The sequence below is a fragment of the Chionomys nivalis genome, chromosome 5, assembly GCF_950005125.1.
Source record: "Chionomys nivalis chromosome 5, mChiNiv1.1, whole genome shotgun sequence".
NCBI lineage: Eukaryota > Metazoa > Chordata > Mammalia > Rodentia > Cricetidae > Chionomys > Chionomys nivalis.
Window position 1 is genome coordinate 83,475,553 of NC_080090.1, and position 17,291 is coordinate 83,492,843.

The 17,291-nt window shown below is 51.2% G+C and overlaps 1 protein-coding gene across 9 annotated transcripts in view; it reads left to right on the forward strand.

Annotated features, from left to right (window-relative positions):
- Nav1 (neuron navigator 1) overlaps positions 1 to 17,291 on the forward strand; it is a 251,746-nt gene that overhangs the window by 85,242 nt on the left and 149,213 nt on the right. For 8 of the 9 annotated variants that reach the window (XM_057769893.1, XM_057769886.1, XM_057769888.1 and 5 more), the window contains one exon: positions 14,226 to 15,029. In XM_057769893.1, the coding sequence (XP_057625876.1) occupies positions 14,226 to 15,029 (804 nt within the window). Of the gene's footprint in view, positions 1 to 14,193; positions 15,030 to 17,291 lie in introns of those variants that run through there. The other variant, XM_057769894.1, reaches the window with a different exon arrangement.

The following is a 17,291-nucleotide window of genomic DNA, read 5'->3' on the forward strand; positions in this document are numbered from 1 at the left end:
TTCCAAATATGCTCACTAGCTAGGACCTAAGAGAGTCATATTCTACACTCTGCATTGCATTTAGGTCTATGTGCTGATTGATTTCCTAGCAATATTAAAAAATAAAAATAAACCGTAGAATTCAGCAGCGTGTGCACCGAACTACACATAGCAGCACACCGGGAAACACACTCTATCTGTCAGCTTCCTAGGCCAAGGGAAATTTGCTCTGGCAAAACAAACTTGATTTTGTTTGCGGTGCTGAGGAGTAAACCCAGGGGCCCATGCATGCCAGACAAATCTTATAACCCTGACACCGTCAGTCCGTAATGAACTTGCTCAGAAGGCCCAAGCCTGCCCAGAGGGTTGGTCTTATAGCTTCATCTCTGTGCTCTGCTCCAGTGGGCAAAATGTGAGGTTAGCTCACAGCCTGGCCTTGACATCATTTGACAGTGATAGCACATCACTGTGTCTTCTCCGTTCGGTGGGAAGGTAGGTGAACTGGCTCTACAGAGCTCAACAGCAGTGATCTTAGAGCAACTGCAGGACTGCCGCACTCACTTCCTACAGCAGGCCTTGCGGAAGACAGTCCTGGGGCAAGGCCCGGGCATTTAAAGGGTAGCCATCTCCTCCCACAATAGCACACATGCAGTGGGAGCAGGGCACGGCAGGGGACAAAAGCGAACTGAATTTCACAGGCGCTGACAAAGCATCAGAATAGAATGCGGTAACCAGGAAACTATGTGCGGCTCTATTTTTACATTTGCAGTTTTGTTAGCGTAATGGCTTCCTTATGTGTATACCACATTGTTAGGCTAATGATCTCCATCCACCTAGCCAGGCGCTCCTTCCTAATTATGACCCCATGAGCTGGGAAGAGGACTTTTGCTTTTCGTGTCTGCTGCAGGCTGACACTAGGAACCCCTGGACTTGCTATATTGGAGAGCACTCTTATCAGTCAGATCTGAAAATGGTCCTCCAGATCCCAGGTTAGGGGATCCGCGTGTGGGGAGGCAAGAAGCCTTGAACTCTAGAGGTGGGCTTCACACAGAACAATGGGAAGCGCCAATCTCCCCCAAGATACCAAGGGAAGGGGATCAAGGTTCATGGCGCTGCCTGTGTTGTGGTCCTCGCTGGTTGTCATGGTGACAGACACATCTCTGCTGAGGATCCACTGAGCTCTTTGATGGGATGGATGGGGAGAGAGTTAGGATACGCCTTCTTTGTGAGGGGCCCTAGGCTTTACTGAGATTGAAGAAGATAGGAGAGGAAGAAAGGCAATCATGAAGTTTCTGCTGTTTTGCCCTTTTGCTTCTGAACTCACTCTGGACGTGTCGCGAGTCTCTCACTTGTGTATTCACTACTCAGTCAGCAAGCGCCCAGTGAGCATTTGCTCTGGGCCAAACAAACACTGCTGGCACTGCAGAAGAGGAGGGGGGCTTTGATCTGCTCTCAAGGAGCTCACAGTATAGGGGTGACTCTGCAAACCCTTTCAGAATAGTTGTTGGTGTCCCTGAAGTCCCACCCAGTGTCCTGCCCATACCTGTTGACAAAGCAGTTGACTGTATCAGGTGTGCATAGAGCTGCAGTAGAGCCCACTTCACATGGGACAGTGGGCTCATTGCTACTTCTTCTTTTCCTTTTTTTCTTTTGTTTTTGGTTTCGTTTTTGAGACAGGGTTTCTCTGTGTAGCCTTGGCTGTCCCAGAACTCACTATGTAGACTAGGCCAGCCTCAGACTCAGAGATCCGCCTGCCTCTGCCTCCTGAGTGCTGGGATTAAAGGTATGTGCCATCATCTCCAGGCTATTTCCTGGTTTTAATACTAATTTAAATCAGATTTAATACTAATTTTAATCAGGTTTAATACTAATATGTGGGAAATAGGAGACTTTCCTTTAGGCTCAGACTGTTGGTGAATTCCCTGTTTGATGAGCAAGGAATCCAGAGTGAGCAATCTGTTGCCCATGCCTCCCCTGTGAGCCAGGTTTTCCCAACTGAATAGAAGCCACCAGGCTTTCTCTGCTCTTCTCATAAGCATGGGGGAGGTGCAGGGTCCTAGAAGGGAGAGAGAAGGAGAATGCCAAAGAGTTCTTTCTGCCTGGAACAGAGTCCAAACGAACACTTTATAATCTTTATATAGCAAGAAGAAATTTTCCCATGATGTCTTGCCACCATCCTGGGGTGTTGGGAATGGCCTTTATGTGTGCCAAAGACTGTCCACAGCCAGCTGTTCCTTCTGCTTTGGCCCTGGGGGCAAGAGTCTAAGATTCTAGTCCACAGGTGCTTTTGTGTGTTCCCCGACTATCCCAGGGTCCCCCTGGCTCTTCCAGGGACAACTTGGCATTGAGCCCATCTGCTCACACTCAGTGCTGGCTCTCTCTGCAAGGTCGTCATCAGATCTTAATTTGAAGAGGCAAGGAAACCAGGGCTGACTCTGCCACATGGTCACATGTGTGAGTGAGGCTGTGTACAGGACTAGAAAGGGTTGCCTTGAGGTTTACATGGATTCCTTAATTACTTCCACTTTGTGGCACGTTTGAGTGAGTGCTAAGTGGACACACACTGAAGGGATCTTCTCTCAGAGAAACACATGTCACTGGGGACTCAGCCAGAGCCTCCTCCCCGCCTCCTTCTCATAGGAGGGTTGATAAACACACAGACCAGGAGAGGACTGTGCAGTTGGCCTCCTGCTGGGAGAGTTTACTTCTGGTCTTTGTCTTTTCCCTTGGTGAGCAGACTCTGTCTTTAAGCCACAAGTTCAAGTCTCGTGGACTGGAGCCCAGAGAGCTCATTCTAAGAAATGCGGCATATCTGCTAGGACTTCGTCTGGGGTAAGAGTGAGGTGTGAGTGCCGTGCTCTCGGGGAGAGCATGAAGAGATTGTTCTGAGCTCATGGCTGCAGCACAGAGGTGAGAGCAAACATCAAAGAACATAGTGAGTAAAACCTCTTGTAGACTTTGTAGTTCCGTCGACCTTGGCCTCGTTCTCCCTGAGGAGGGATCAGCCTTAGGCTCATGATTGATGCTGAGTCAGCAGATGGACTTAAACTAGCAACATTGCCCCCCAATTTCCCAAATGCTAAGACAGCAAGTGATAAAGATGGCCACCATTTATCGAAGCCTACTATGTGTAAGCACACACTAGGTGCTCCTTATACAAAGTTCTTTGTGAACACAGTGTGGCTCTTCAACAATGGTCTTACTCCTGTTAGAAAGGAAAAACCTCAGGCTCTGGGAGGCTCTGAAGCCTGTCTGAAGACTTGCATCTCCGGGCTGGGTCAGGATTTGAGCCCTGCTTGTCTGCAGCTCATGCCCTTCTCCTCTCATCCCCTTTCCTTTCCACTGCCACCAGGACTCACTGTGGTGACTGCACATGGTCCAAGCTCAGGCCAGTCGCTGTAGACCCCGGCCAAGTGGCAGGGAAGGAAACAGGGTCACCGAGCCACACACCTTGCCGCCATCTCCCTCGACTCTAGCAGACCCCAGGATGTCGCTGGCACCGCTGGCACTCTAGACCCATTTCATTTCATGCTGAGTTCACACTGCTGCGTTTCCTGTCCTCTGGGGACTTCTCAGCCAGGATAAGCCGGATGTCCCAGCCATCCGTGGAGAGAGACATGCAGACAATTGACCAGAAAACAGAGCAAGTATAGAGTGGATGCTATTTGTTGTGCTGCAGGGCTGTGTCCCTAATGGGGCAGAGGAGGCTGCAGTGTGGCTAGACCTCAGAAGGAGACTTTTTACATAAACACAACTGCCATCTGGGACCAAGTAGGCTTCCAAGAGTTGGGGTAGGAGGGCATAACACTTGTAGCGGCAGCTGAGACTTATTGTGGCTTTCTGTAAAGCAGGCATTGTTATAAGCATATTTAATCCTTCCAACAACTGCACGAGGGCTGGAGCCTGGCTCCACAGCTTGCCTCTCTGGTTGCACAGCATGGGAGAAGATACTAAATCTCTCTGTGCCTCTGTTACCTCGGTTGTAATAATAATAGAGATACTTTTTGCAGCTGGGCATGGTGGCTTATACCTGTACTTTCAGGAAGATTGGGAGTTCAAGGTCATCCTTGCCTAAAGAGTGAGTTTAAGGCCAGTGGGGGCTATAAGAGACCATGTTTTTAAAAATAGTTTTAAATAAATGAATGAATTAATAAATAAACCTTCCCCTAGGGGTTTGTGGGAATTAAGTGCTTCCACAGGAAAAGTGTAGAAGAGAGCTTGATGCTATTGTTTAATATATGCTCATATAAAATACATTCCTTATCAAGAAAACTGTTCTCATCACCCCACCTTACAGATGGGGAAACTGTGGCACAGAGCAGTTAAATGATTCACCCAACTTGGTCCATTCAGGATTTGAACTCAGGCAGCCCGTGTTTGGTGGCCACACCCTTAGCCATGCACACTATGACCTCGGTGAAGAAGAAGATGTATTGAGCCCAGAGAGGGGGAAGTGGCTGAGGGAGAAGCAGTGGGGTGGCTAATATAACCCAGCCAGGCTCTGTGAGAGACCCAAAGGAAGAGGCTGGAGGAGGGAGGTCATCTGAGGTATACTGCCAAGGGGACTGAAATAGAAAGAGAGGGATCCGGATGCTGCCGCCTTGGAGCGGGGAGTGGGGAGCCAGAAGACTGAGTGACTCCTCCTGACGGCATTTGGCTGGCAATGAGATTTATCTGCAGAGTAAATTGAACCCAGTAGGAACAGTTTTAGCGAATATCAAGAGCTGCAGAGGCTGGGCAGCCAGAAGTCCCCTTTGCCACGGTTACCCGGGCCAGACCCACCCCACATTCCGCCTCCTGCAGGTGTGTGAGTCGCTCTGCACAGCATCTGCCACTTTGAGTTTTCCAACTCCAACACGTAGGGTTGAGAGTGCCTGGTTTTCCTGTTTTCTGCTGCACTACTCAGCAGACTCATACAGATGGAGCTCAAGGGCAGGCACCTTCTGCGCGTAAGGTGACAGACACAAGAACCAGGATGGTAGGCTCTGTCTTCCATCCTATGTGTGGCCCGGAGCAGACAGGAATTCCAGACTTAATAGAAAACTAAGGTAGGGCCAGTGAGTTCCAGGTCACTCATCCCAGAACAGGAAAAGCCCTGGGACAGGGAAAAGAAATCAAGAAATACCTGGCTATACCTTCTTTTGTTTTGTTTTCGAGACAAGGTCTCAATATGTAGCACTGGCAGTCAGAAACTTGCCATGTAGATAGACCAGGCTGTCCTGGAACTCACAGAGACCTGCCTGCCTTTGCTTCCCAAGTGTTAGAATTAAAGACATGAGCCACCACACCAGGTTGTACTTTTTTTTTTTAAGGATCCCACTGCCAGTGAGGGTAGAACTAGGAAATGAAGGTGTTCTGTAGGGTAAAAGAGCTAAGGGAACTTCCGAGAACTCATGGGACCGAAGCAGGGAATGTGGAGCCTGAGTCTCCATACTAAACCGGTCCAGCCAGGAGCAGGACATCCATGGTGACCTCACTGCATCCTTCCTGCTGCAGAGGTTGGGTTCATGTGGAGGAGGCAGGAGGAAGTGCTGAAGTGGCAAGCTCCTGTGGATAAAGCAGACTCTGAGAAGGTGAAGTTCTCTTCTCAGCTCTCAAAGCCCCACCCACTGCTCGGGAACTATTTCTAGGATTTGCAGAGCTATTTTTCTGTGCCAAGTAATTGCCAGTGATACCGGTTAAAAATAATCAAAAATATGAATCCATGGCAGCCCTCTGTTGAATGCTGTGTCTTATTGAGAAACCTAGCAAAAACTCTAATAAAGCACAGAGGTGTCAGTGGGCCACTAAGAGCAGCCACAGAGTGGGAGTGGCTTCTCTCTGGGCAGTGCTTGCCCAGGTGTCTCTATGCTGTTACGGTGGGTTATGGTTTCTGTATGCATACAGTTATCTTTAACTGTTTGAGGCTCCAGAACCTCCTTAAGAAACCAGTGGACATTATGTCTCCGAGGCAAATGGCTACCATCTGGCCATGTGGCTGATATTTGGTGACTCGGTCTACTGACCTCCTAAATCTGGTCTGTGGATACAGATCACAAAGTTATTTTTTGTGGTAGGATGTCATCAAATGGGTTGGCAAGACAACCTCAGCTGTGGCCTTGTGTTTTCCCTCTGTTTTGGGGGTTTGTTTGGCCCTCACTGAGGCAATAGGGTTTATTACAAATAGGTCAGTTAGTCCATGAGGGAAAATATTGCATAAGACTATCTCCAAGGTCCCATGCAACTTTGTGATTCAGCGCTATGAGACTCTGCATGGAGTATCTGCTTTGATTCTGGGTTAGACCATTAAAAAAAAAATACATGCTCCCACAAGTAGTTTGCCTGTTTCTACAGAATATATATTCTCATTCTCTCTCTCTCTCTCTCTCTCTCTCTCTCTCTCTCTCTCTCTCTCTCTCTCTCTCTCTCTCTCTCTCTCTCCACTTTCCTCTCCCTTTGCTTGCCTGGAGTTTCCTACCTCATGCCCATAGTTGCCATGACAACCAATCTAGGCTGGTCTTGGTCTGTGGACCATGTAATCTAGGTGGTACAGAGCTCATCTGAGGCTCAGTGTGCAAGGACCATGGTAGCTGTGGGGGTGGGGAGGGACAGTTGCCACAGTGATGTATAGGACACAAACATGTGGAAACACCTGGACTTCTGCTTGACCAGAGAAGCAAGGGGATGTGGTTTCAAATGAGTACAGTTTCAGACAGCGTGCCCTAGATTAGGTATTTCTCCCTACTTTTCCCTCCGGGATTCCTCAGAGCAGAGAAAGTGGAGATCCCATACCCTCTCCCTCTCACCCTACCTAATTTACAGGACCCGTGGAGGTACAGAGGAAACAGGAATCTAACGCCATGTAGCACGTCCAAAAGAGAACCCAGGACCCCCAAGATGAGAGATTAGGGTAAACCCTAATCTCAAGCTTGTGGGTCTGTTAGGGTCACTGGGATTGAGGAGGACAGAGTTGATGAAGCTGAGACAAGAGACTGGCTGTACTGTATTCCACTTCCTCTGTCCATGGGATGGTCCCCCACAACAGAATGGTATTCGATCTCTCATTATCTTGGGTACCCACAATATGGTCTTGGGAAAGTTTCTTACTCCATAAAATGAAGTTTTATGATGAGGCTCCCTAACTCATAGGGATTATGAAATAAGGTACTGTATAATGTTTGTAAGAGGCCTCCGGTACCTGGTTCCTGGAGGACCTGCTGCCCTCAGTTCAGCAAGCCTCAGTGTGTCATCACCATCTGCCTTATGTAGGAGGCTTTCAATTCATTGTTGGTGGAAGAGGATCCGGCTCTGTGATGCAAGTAAGCAGAATATGACTACATAGTCCTCAACTACAATCAGAAGTCAGGAAAGGCCCAAAGTTGTGTGAGGCAGTCAAGGAGGGCTGAGCAAGGAAGCCTTGTGAGATGCACTGGACCTGAATGCATACAGAGAAAGGCCAGGCAAAGCAAAGGTACAGGGGTGAAGTTAGATCTGGACAGAGGCAAGTAGGGGAGCAGTAGGGGGCACAGTTGCCAGGAGATGAGGCCAGAGCTGTGTAGAGCTTGAATGTTGGTCAGCACAGGCCTGTGTGGCAGCTAGGCCCCAGAGATTGGGGTGGTCCTTCCTGAAAGGCCACCCAGACCACCAACTTAGAGAACTCTTGGGGATCACAGAGCTGTAGCTATGAGGGGAGGAGGGCCTCCGTGCCTGCAGGTCCTGAGCCCACACCTCCACTTCCTGGACAGCCCTCCGAGAACCAGCCACCAGGAAGAAAGGCCCCACGCTCAGGCATGAGGTCCAGAACATCTGACAAGAACAAGCAACAGCAGCCGAGCCCTGAGCTAGATTCTGCTAAGACCCAGCCATTGTAGCCCTGGGGGTCCCTAAGGAGCCTGTGGCTGGAGGAGGGGCCTGTCCTCTGCCCTTCCACACCAGATCTGGAGCAGCCTCTCTTGAACAGGCCTCAGCCTCTGTTACCTCAGGTTCTACAGACCTCTGGAAGAGGGTCAATGTCTTCCCAGACTTAAGGAGATGTCTAGCTGTCTTTAGGTCCTGTCACTTTGTGTGACGAGAAATGACTTGTTTTTATTCTCCAAGCCTCCTCGGCCCTCCATGCACCGCCCTATCCTGTCAGGGGAGGGGAAGGCCACGCCGCTGGGAGTTCTAAGGAAAGTGTGCACGGCTTAGGGTTGATCCACATTTCTGTCCTCTTGGGACTGGAGCAGGGGCAGGGTGGGGGTTGACTAAGGTCTAGAACCCTGATTCTGTTACCAGCTTTCAGCTTGCAGAGCCTCATTTTCCCTAGTACGCAGGGAGTAAACCAATCTAAGAGGACTTCCTGTAGGTACAAGCATGCCGGGGTGTTGTGCGACATCACTGTGTCCGTTATTAACTTTTCCTATGCACACAGGAGTAAATGGTAGACTCTCGTCCTAGTTTTGTGCTAATACGTGTGCTAGACAGACTGGGCTGTGAGAACACCTTGGACATGCTTGCCCCTTCTGCTCCGAAGTGCGGCAAAGCTCCCCCGTACCTCTGAACACAACAGAAGTTTGGGGGCACGAAGTAGTCTCATAGCTAGATGTCCCAAGGTCATTCCTTGAAGATATGGAGTTTCTGGTGAATGGCACAAGGACAGGGTCAGTGGCCTCCTCCTGTCCTGGAGCTGCTCTCCCAGAGGCCTGGCTTCCACTCCACACTCCAGCTGTGCTGTCTCTCACCACAGGGTACTGAGAGGTCACCCCTGTTTACAGGCCCCACACATCTGTTCTGAGTCACGCATTCATTCATTTAATCAGTCGTCATTCACCAAATATTCCTGAGAGCCCACTATGCGCAGAGGACTTTGATGGCCTTTGAGGACAAGTTCAACCAAAAAAAAAAAAAAAAATGGATTCTTGAGAAACACGAATAAATGAATGATGGCCGAGATGTTAGGAAATCATGAGAATGGCTGCAGTGAACTGTGGGGAGAGTTAGGGTGCCATCCTTAAAGGAGCAGCGTTCCCCTTCACAAGGGATTGAGGGGAGCTGGGTTTGATGACACACTGATCTCAGCATTCAGAAAACACTAAAGCATGAGGAGATTAAGTTCAGCGCTAGCCTGGGGGGAACTTATTTTAACAACAACAACAACAAAAGAAAGCCTGTGGTGGCACACAACAAACAGGTGACAGCATGGTCTACAGCGCGAGTTCCAGGACAGCTAGGACTACACAGAGAAAGCCTGTGTCTTGAAAAACAAAAACCAAACAAACTAAAACAAAACCACAAACAAAGAAACATAGAGAAATTCCCATGCAAGAGTTGTACGGACCAAAAACCTTGGGGGAAATAGCCTTGATCCCTTTCTCTCCCACATACCCACATTTAGCCAAAGAGCGAGTTCTAAGGGCACCAGTGTATACCATGGCTGACCATTTCTCATGGCCACCCCTCACCACCATCATCTTTCCCCTGGCTTCACCACTTCAGCCAATGACCCCAAAAATGTGCCTCCACATAAGACTCAAATGGATCTTTCCCCAGGGGAAGGCAGGTCCCCCTGACCTGCCAGTGTTATTCCAAGTAACCAGTCCCTTATATGAGGACCTACAAGGTCCTCCATGCCACGCCTGCCCTTACATCTCTCATCCAGTTCCTGCAGCTTCCCTTCCGTTTTCTCTTCAACCTTTTATCTTCCTCGTTGTCTTTCAAATACACCAGGAATTTTTATTTCCATTTTTTTCCTCCTTCACGTTTTTTTAAATGTTTCTTTTGTCTGTGGGAGCTCAGAGGACACCTTTCAGGAGTCAGCTCTGCCATGTGGGTTCTGGGAATGGAACCAAGGTTGTCAAGCTTGGTGGCAAGTTTGCTTAGCCACTGGGCTATCTTGCTGGCCCCCCCTTAGTGCTTTCAAGTAGCTGGCATCTCTAGCTAATTTGCTGTCTTTCCCGTTTGAATATAAACTCCACAAGGACACGCATGTTTTATTTTGTGTTCTGCTAAATCCCCCAGCATCTATCCCAGCTGACCTGACCCATTATGAGCAATGGGGGGTGGGGGGGCGTCTAGAGACTTGGTGTTTAAACATCAGCTATTTCCACAGCACCTAGCATGGCCTTGCTCACATCCTGAAGTCCCCACTGAGGGGTAGAGTGACATAGGGAAATGACCTGGTAGAATGAAGTGTTGGGGGGCAACAGATAGTGGACATTCTACAGAGAGAGATGGGGTGTCAGAAATTTTTCGGGGAAGTGGCAAGAAGGCTCAGCACAGGAGGATGAGCCCAGAAAGCCTTTAGCTTGTCACTACTCTTTGGGGTTGATGGCAGCCCCAGCACTAGGCCAGGATGGGTAGGCTAGCTTTGCAGTCACATGGTTGTGTCTCTAGTCCTTGTTCCCCAGATCCTGACTGTGGGCACAGAAACAAGAGTGATGCCCCCCAAACTCTGTCCTGTGCTATGTGGGGAGCAAAGTGTGGACTCCTCTGCCCACTCCTCTCTCCCTCACAGTCCCTTCTCCCAAGGTTACCTTTCAAGGTCATCAGGGCAGGAACAGTCTAGCTCTCATTTCTACCTTCATCTCTCTTCTCTGCCTTTCCTCCAGCTAACACTACCCCACCAGGCAGAGCCCCAGACCACCGCCCCCTCACCCCGGGTTACATCATTTCCAGTCATGGGGGGGTGATGTGAGAACGTAAAGTCCCACAGCATGTCTTTCCCTGGCCCAGTGCCTACATCTTCATTCCTCAAATCGCCTCAAGATATTAGTCAACAAATATGGTCAAATTACACAACCTATTTCCAGTACAGAAACTGGCAGAAGTGGGGTTTTATGCTTGTTTTAGGAGATCAAGCAACTGAAGATATAAATGATTCCAAACTGGCCTCTTTCCCCCACCTCTCCAGTAGGAACTGACAGGAGCCAGACCTCACAGAAGGTTACTGACATCATCAGCACTCTCTGTCTGCCCAGGCCACTCTCTCCCTCATCTTGCCATCCCTTGATGATCACTGGTCTCTAAGCAATGAACCACTTGAGCCCCGGCATTTTTGCAGGGTAGGGAAGGAGGGAATGCCTGAGTAGGAGGGGCTCAGGGTTGATTGTGGGGATGGTATGATATGGCAGAACTCCCTCTTTTCAGGAATCACTGTAGAAAGGCTCTGTACATCTCCGCTTTATCGACGAATGCCAGAATGGCTGTTGCCACGGCAGCAGAACATTCTCACTACAGAAGAGGATGGTTGGACTCAGGGAATGTGGAAAGAATAAAAAAGAGTGAGAGAGGTAGAGGTGGTACTAGGGAGCCTTGGGTATTCCAAGATGCCAAGCTAATGTTTAAAGGGACCACCACCTGGCCATGGCAAGACCCTTTAAAGATGGGAGGGGGGACTGGCAGTGAGTTAATTCACGACATCGTGCATAGATAGTATTTTACTTCTCAGAAACCGACAGGTGATGTGCTGTGTGGGAGGGAGAGGAATCCAGACTTAGAGGGTAGGAAGGGGCGGTGCCTCTCTTCTGATAAGAGCAGGTTTTAACCAAAATTCGAAGGAGCAATCTTTCCTTTATCTGCACTGTCTTCTAAAGAGAAGCAGAATTTCAGGGGCTGTTTATCGAAGGAGGAAAAGGGACTTGAGATTTGGGAAATAAGCTGTCCCATGAGAGAAGGCACAGAGGAACAAAGAGGATACAGAGAAGAGGAAGAACTAAGCTAACACACCAAATATCAAATGAGGGAATGAGACAACCATGGCGGAAGGAAGGTCAGGTCCCGGGGGCAGGAGGCATCCGGAGCAAAGGAAATGCAGGTGGACAGAACACAGGGACTAGGGTTTCATGAAACGCTGAAGGCTGCACTACAGATACTACACCAGAGATGAGGGCTCAGGGTAAGCCAGGCATTTTGGCTACAGCAGTAGACATCAGTAGATGGACACCGTATTGTTCAATTTTGTTAGCTAAGGCGGAGATGAATTTATACACAGGGGGAAAATATCAACCACAACCGAGAACTGGGTAAATCAGTCCACAGGTATCCTTTCCCAAATTGCAATTTCTAGAGAAAGTAACATTCCCATGTGTTTGAATCAGGGAGGTCTTGATTAAATTACAGAATGACAGACGGATACAAATGAGGACTTTAAACACGGCATATGTACAATCCAAGCACTCGGAGGGCTGAGGCAGGAGGATCTCAAGTTCCAGTTGTTTGTGACAGTATTACAAGTCGTCTGTGGGATCAGAGACGCTCTCCCTCTTGCTTGAACTAGGAGCTTATTCCAGGTAGAAGCTTGAGGATTGTGTGTCCTGTGGCCACCTCTATGCCTGGTCATGTTCTACAGGGTTGCTACTCAACAGTCCTTTGGCCAGCTTCAAATTGCTTGTTTCCTACATGAACTCACAGTCTTTTTTTTTTTTTTTTTTTTTTTTTTTTTTTTTTTTTTTTTTTTTGGTTTTTCGAGACAGGGTTTCTCTGTAGCTTTGGAGCCTGTCCTGGAACTCCCTTTGTAGACCAGGCTGGCCTCGAACTCACAGAGATCTGCCTCCCGAGTGCTGGGATTAAAGGCGTGTGCCACCACCGCCCGGCTATGAACTCACAGTCTTGACTCTACCTCTGAGCTTCTAAAGATCTGGATTTAGGGCCTCTGATCACTGGCTACCTGGCCAATCTCTGCACCCAGCTCTCCTCCCTCGCTCCTTGGAGGCATTGCCTCTTGTCATCCCTGTAATTAGAACACACACCCATGCCTGCCTTCCTGAGATAAACGTGTGTGACACTTCATTTCCACAGGGACGAAGGACTTATTTCCCCAACTCCTGGGTTGTCTGCCTTGTATTCCCTGGAGGCCAGGATTTCTATCTTTCTTTGGATCTCTAAGGCCAGCTGAAAGTCCACTGCCCTTGTCAAACACGTCTCTGCCCAGTAACATCCATTCTCAGCACTGTGCTAGACATGGTCTCTCTACTCCAGTCCCTTTCCTAGAAAGACTCTCAATCCAGCCCTGGGATGGAGAAAGTTATCCTGGGATGGAGGAGAGTATCCTGGGCTCTGGTCAGCGCCTGGTGTCCAGCATTCAGACCTCAGAGCCCGTTAGCCATTAACACCTCCTCTGAACGAGTGTGGCACTTGGAGGGCTACGCTGACGGCATGGACATATCCAGGATCTTTTTCATTGGTTCTGTCTCTGCCAAAGGATGGATGCTAAGTCTCTTCAGAGTCCTTAGGTTTCCAAAGCCCCGTTACCTATGAAGCCAGTATCATAAACCCCCGTAGGAGCAACAGACAGCAAGAGAGCTTCAATGACTTTGACAAGGTCATGTGATCAAGAGGATTGGGAACTCAGATTCTTGCTCTAAGGGTTAGCCCCTTCCATTTACATCCCAGCCCCTCTTCTCTGTCAACCCTGGGACTTGTTTGAACCACCCTAACTTGTACTATGTCCCTTACCTTCTGGGCTTACCTCAGGGCAAAGTGTACCCTACAGGACTGAAGGTAGCAAGAGAGTTTCCTTGGGGGAAACTAAAGGTGGTGTGTGGGAACCACAGGGTCTACTGGTTTCTACCCCAGACCCTACAGGGCAACTTTGTCCTGTGTCCACAGTTACCCTTTCTCAGTACCTTCACCTGCACCTCTAATCTCCTCCACAGATACATTTTCCCAGATTCAGTAGGGAACCATATACCTCATCTCTCTGCAGAAAGCAAGAAGAAAAACTGGTGGGATCCTTTCTGTGCCCCCAGGGCTCAGCTCACAGACACCTCCCCCTCCCGAGCCAGAAATAGACACACTCTCTCCCCTACCTCCCTCCCCTTGCACACACTCCACCCCTCCTCCTGTTTGCTCCCTGCCTTCCCCCTCCCCTTTTTCGCCAGGAGCTGCTGCCTGCAGTCTCTCCACGAGCTGGAAGGAGGAGTGTAGTGAGGGCGCTGCCCCCGAGTACGCGGCCCTCAGCGCACAAATCGGGCCAGCATCACAGCACGTCCCCGCTTCGATGGAGCCTCCGGGCTCCCATCCTTCCTTTGACTGATTTACATTTTTTAATTTATATTCCCCCCTGCCCCGCCCCTTTTCCTTCGATCCCGCCCCCATCGCCCGCTATTTCCTCGCCTTTTCCTCTTCCCGGGCTTCTTTCCCTGTGCTTTCCTGCATTTCTTTCCCCTTCGCCCTCCGCTCGCCCCCTTGCTCCCTCCCCTTCCTCTCCCCTTCCTCCGCGGTTTCTTCCGTCTGCCCCCCCCCGCCCCCTCCTCTCGCTCCCGCCTCCTTCCCCCGCCCCGTGCCTGCAGACGCGCGGATCGTCCATGCGCTCCTGGCAGGCAGAATGCTGGGCAGCAGCGTCAAGAGCGTGCAGCCCGAGGTGGAGCTGAGCGGCGGCAGCGGCAGCGGCGGCGACGAGGGCGCGGACGAGCCTCGGGGAGCCAGCAGAAAGGCGACCGCGGCGGACGGCAGAGGCATGCTGCCCAAGCGCGCCAAGGCGGCGGCGGGCGGCAGTGGCAGTATGGCCAAGGCCAGCGCAGCTGAGCTGAAGGTCTTCAAGTCCGGCAGCGTGGACAGCCGTGTCCCCAGTGGGCCGCCGACCTCCAACCTGCGCAAACAGAAGTCGCTCACCAACCTCTCGTTTCTCACGGACTCCGAGAAAAAGCTGCAGCTGTATGAACCTGAGTGGAGCGATGATATGGCCAAGGCACCCAAGGGTTTGGGCAAATTGGGGCCCAAGGGCCGAGAGGCTCCTCTAATGTCCAAGACACTGTCCAAATCAGAGCATTCGCTCTTCCAGCCCAAAGGAGGCCCTGCGGGCGGCGCCAAGACCCCACTGGCTCCACTAGCGCCCAGCCTAGGCAAACCCAGCCGGATTCCTCGCGGACCCTATGCGGAGGTCAAACCTCTCAGCAAGGCGCCTGAGGCAGCCGTGAGCGACGATGGCAAATCGGATGATGAGCTGCTTTCCAGCAAGGCTAAGGCGCAAAAGAGCTCAGGGACCGTGCCCTCAGCCAAGGGCCAGGAGGAGCGGGCCTTCCTCAAGGTGGACCCCGAGCTCGTGGTGACCGTGCTGGGCGACCTGGAGCAGCTGCTCTTCAGCCAGATGCTGGGTAAGTCTCGCTGCCCCGCCCCACCCCGCCCCTGGTTTTCTCCTGGCCCGCTCGCTGCAAGGAGAGGTGGGGAAAGCGAAGCTTCCTCCCTTTCCTCCTTACACTGACCGCTGGCCAGGTTCGGAGGGGCATTCCTGCCCAGATGTGCAGAGCTGGCCTACCTCCAGCTGTGTCTGACTAATGCTTGTCTTAAAGATGTCGCTGATAGGAGCCTGGGCTCTGCTGTGGCCTGTCGGAGGTGAGGGTGGACAATGGGGGCAGGAGGACTTAGGTTCTCAGAAACCATTAGCTCCCCTGAATTTTGAAGTCCAGAGTCCTAATATGGCAAACCACAGTGAGGCTGGTAAAGACACTGGCTGAGGAGTGGTCTGCGCTGGTTAATACAGCATCCAGAATTGCTAGGAGAGCATTGGTAAGGGCCCAGATCTAGAGCACAGATGTACGGAGAGCAGATGTGAGGTCCAGTTGGTCCTTGGAGCAGAGCTGAGGCTCCACTTCCTCTGTGAATCCCGGGTGGGAGCTTGAATCGGATTTCCCGGGTGTGGGGGACCTGGCAACAAGAAGTGTCTGGGGCCAGGGAGGCGGGCGGGCAGCCAGCTGCGCGCATCTGGATGCGTCCTTTTCCTCAGCCCCAAGCAACCACCACTCCCATCCCCCTAAGTGTTTTAGGGGAAGGTCTGGGCTTTCGCACGGAGACTCTCGAGAAGCCTTTGCCCTTTGGCTAATGAAAGCCAAGCTGGCGGGAAGGGAGGAACAAAGCTTCCTCGGTGGAGGAAGCTGGAGAGCTGCTCCATTGTTCTCCAAGCCTGAACAGTCTGAGTAAAAAACCCAGAGCCAGCCCGGGAACCGTGCTTTCTTTCTATAGAGACCCTGTCCTCAAACAGGGATACACGGAGGATGTGCCTGAGGAGGCTACAGTGCCTCGGAAGCTTGCACCGGCAATACAGGGGCTGCGGGAGGTCGGCTGCGAGCCACCTTGAGTGCACGGACTTGTTGCAGGGAATGGTTTGTGGGTCCTCAGGCGCCAGAACCCAGGGACCCCATCTTCCTGGGTACCTTGCAGGCCAGTACTAGCTCTGCTGGGGGCTGGGAAGGGGCGTGTCGTGAGCGTGTGATGGGGCGGGGCCAAGAGGAGGATGGCTGTCCAAGTGACCCGATGGACTGAGGGAGAAGAGAAGCGGATGCTGGCCCAAAGCCCCTGGAGAATACTGAAGGAAACCTGTTCAGACTGCTGCAGTCTTTCTGAGACATACCCGCCTGTGGTGTGGTGAGAGTCTGGTGAACAAGGATGCCGCCTCTGACACAGATGGCTTTTGCTGAGGCAGTCAGGAAACTGGACAAGGGCAAAGGGAGGAAGACAGCCTTATCCATTTAGAAAGCTGCCACCCTCCCCCAAATCCGATTTGATAGTGAAAGGGTGGGGGGATGGAGTGGAGTATGCAGAGGTGATGGGCAGAAGTGCCACCCTCTTGCCTGTTGTTGGGTCTACCAGAGGCCCTGCCCTCAAGGAGCGTAGATAGACAATAAGGAAAACCAAGTGCTTGGCACTAGGAGGCCTGTGCTTTAGAGAGGGACTGAAGAAGGTGGTCATGGAATTGTGACGGAGACGTGAGGCTATGAGGTCTTGGAATGAACATAGCCTGAAACAGTGAGAGGACTGAGGGAGAAAGGGGCCAGGGGAAGAGGAGTGTGGGGACAGGTGGGGTGTGCAGCCCCATTTTCAAGGTCAGAACTTGCTCCGTTTGGGGTGGGTTAGCTAATCAAACCCTCCATAGTCAAAGTATTTCCTACACTGCCCATCAAAGGCCTCTTAGTTGCTTCTCAAAAGGGGTCACCACAGACACTCTGTTAGATGGTCCTAGAGCTGGCTAGGGGCAGGAGGGGAAGAGAAGCCAAGCTGTGGTCCCTTATTCCCACTCGGCTATCATCGCCCCAAGCACGCTTCCACGAGACACCTCAACAATTATGGGGCGACAAGGGAACTCCTCCCTTTCTTGCTGGGCAGATGCTAGGCCAAAATGCAAGGGCTTGTCCCCTGAGCTGAAGAATGCATTTCTCCCTGAACCCTCAGGTACAGGTCTTCCATGGGAGATTCAAGGTGAGGACGAGCTTACAGGTGTGGTGGGGCCTGATGCAGGTGGTGTGTACCGGGCCTGGGCCAGGCGAGCGGATTTTAAGAGCAGGCCTCACTGAGGGCTAAGGCACTTCACTCTCAGCTGGGGAAGAAAGGTGGGAAGTCTGCAGAGGTGGGAAGTACTGCCT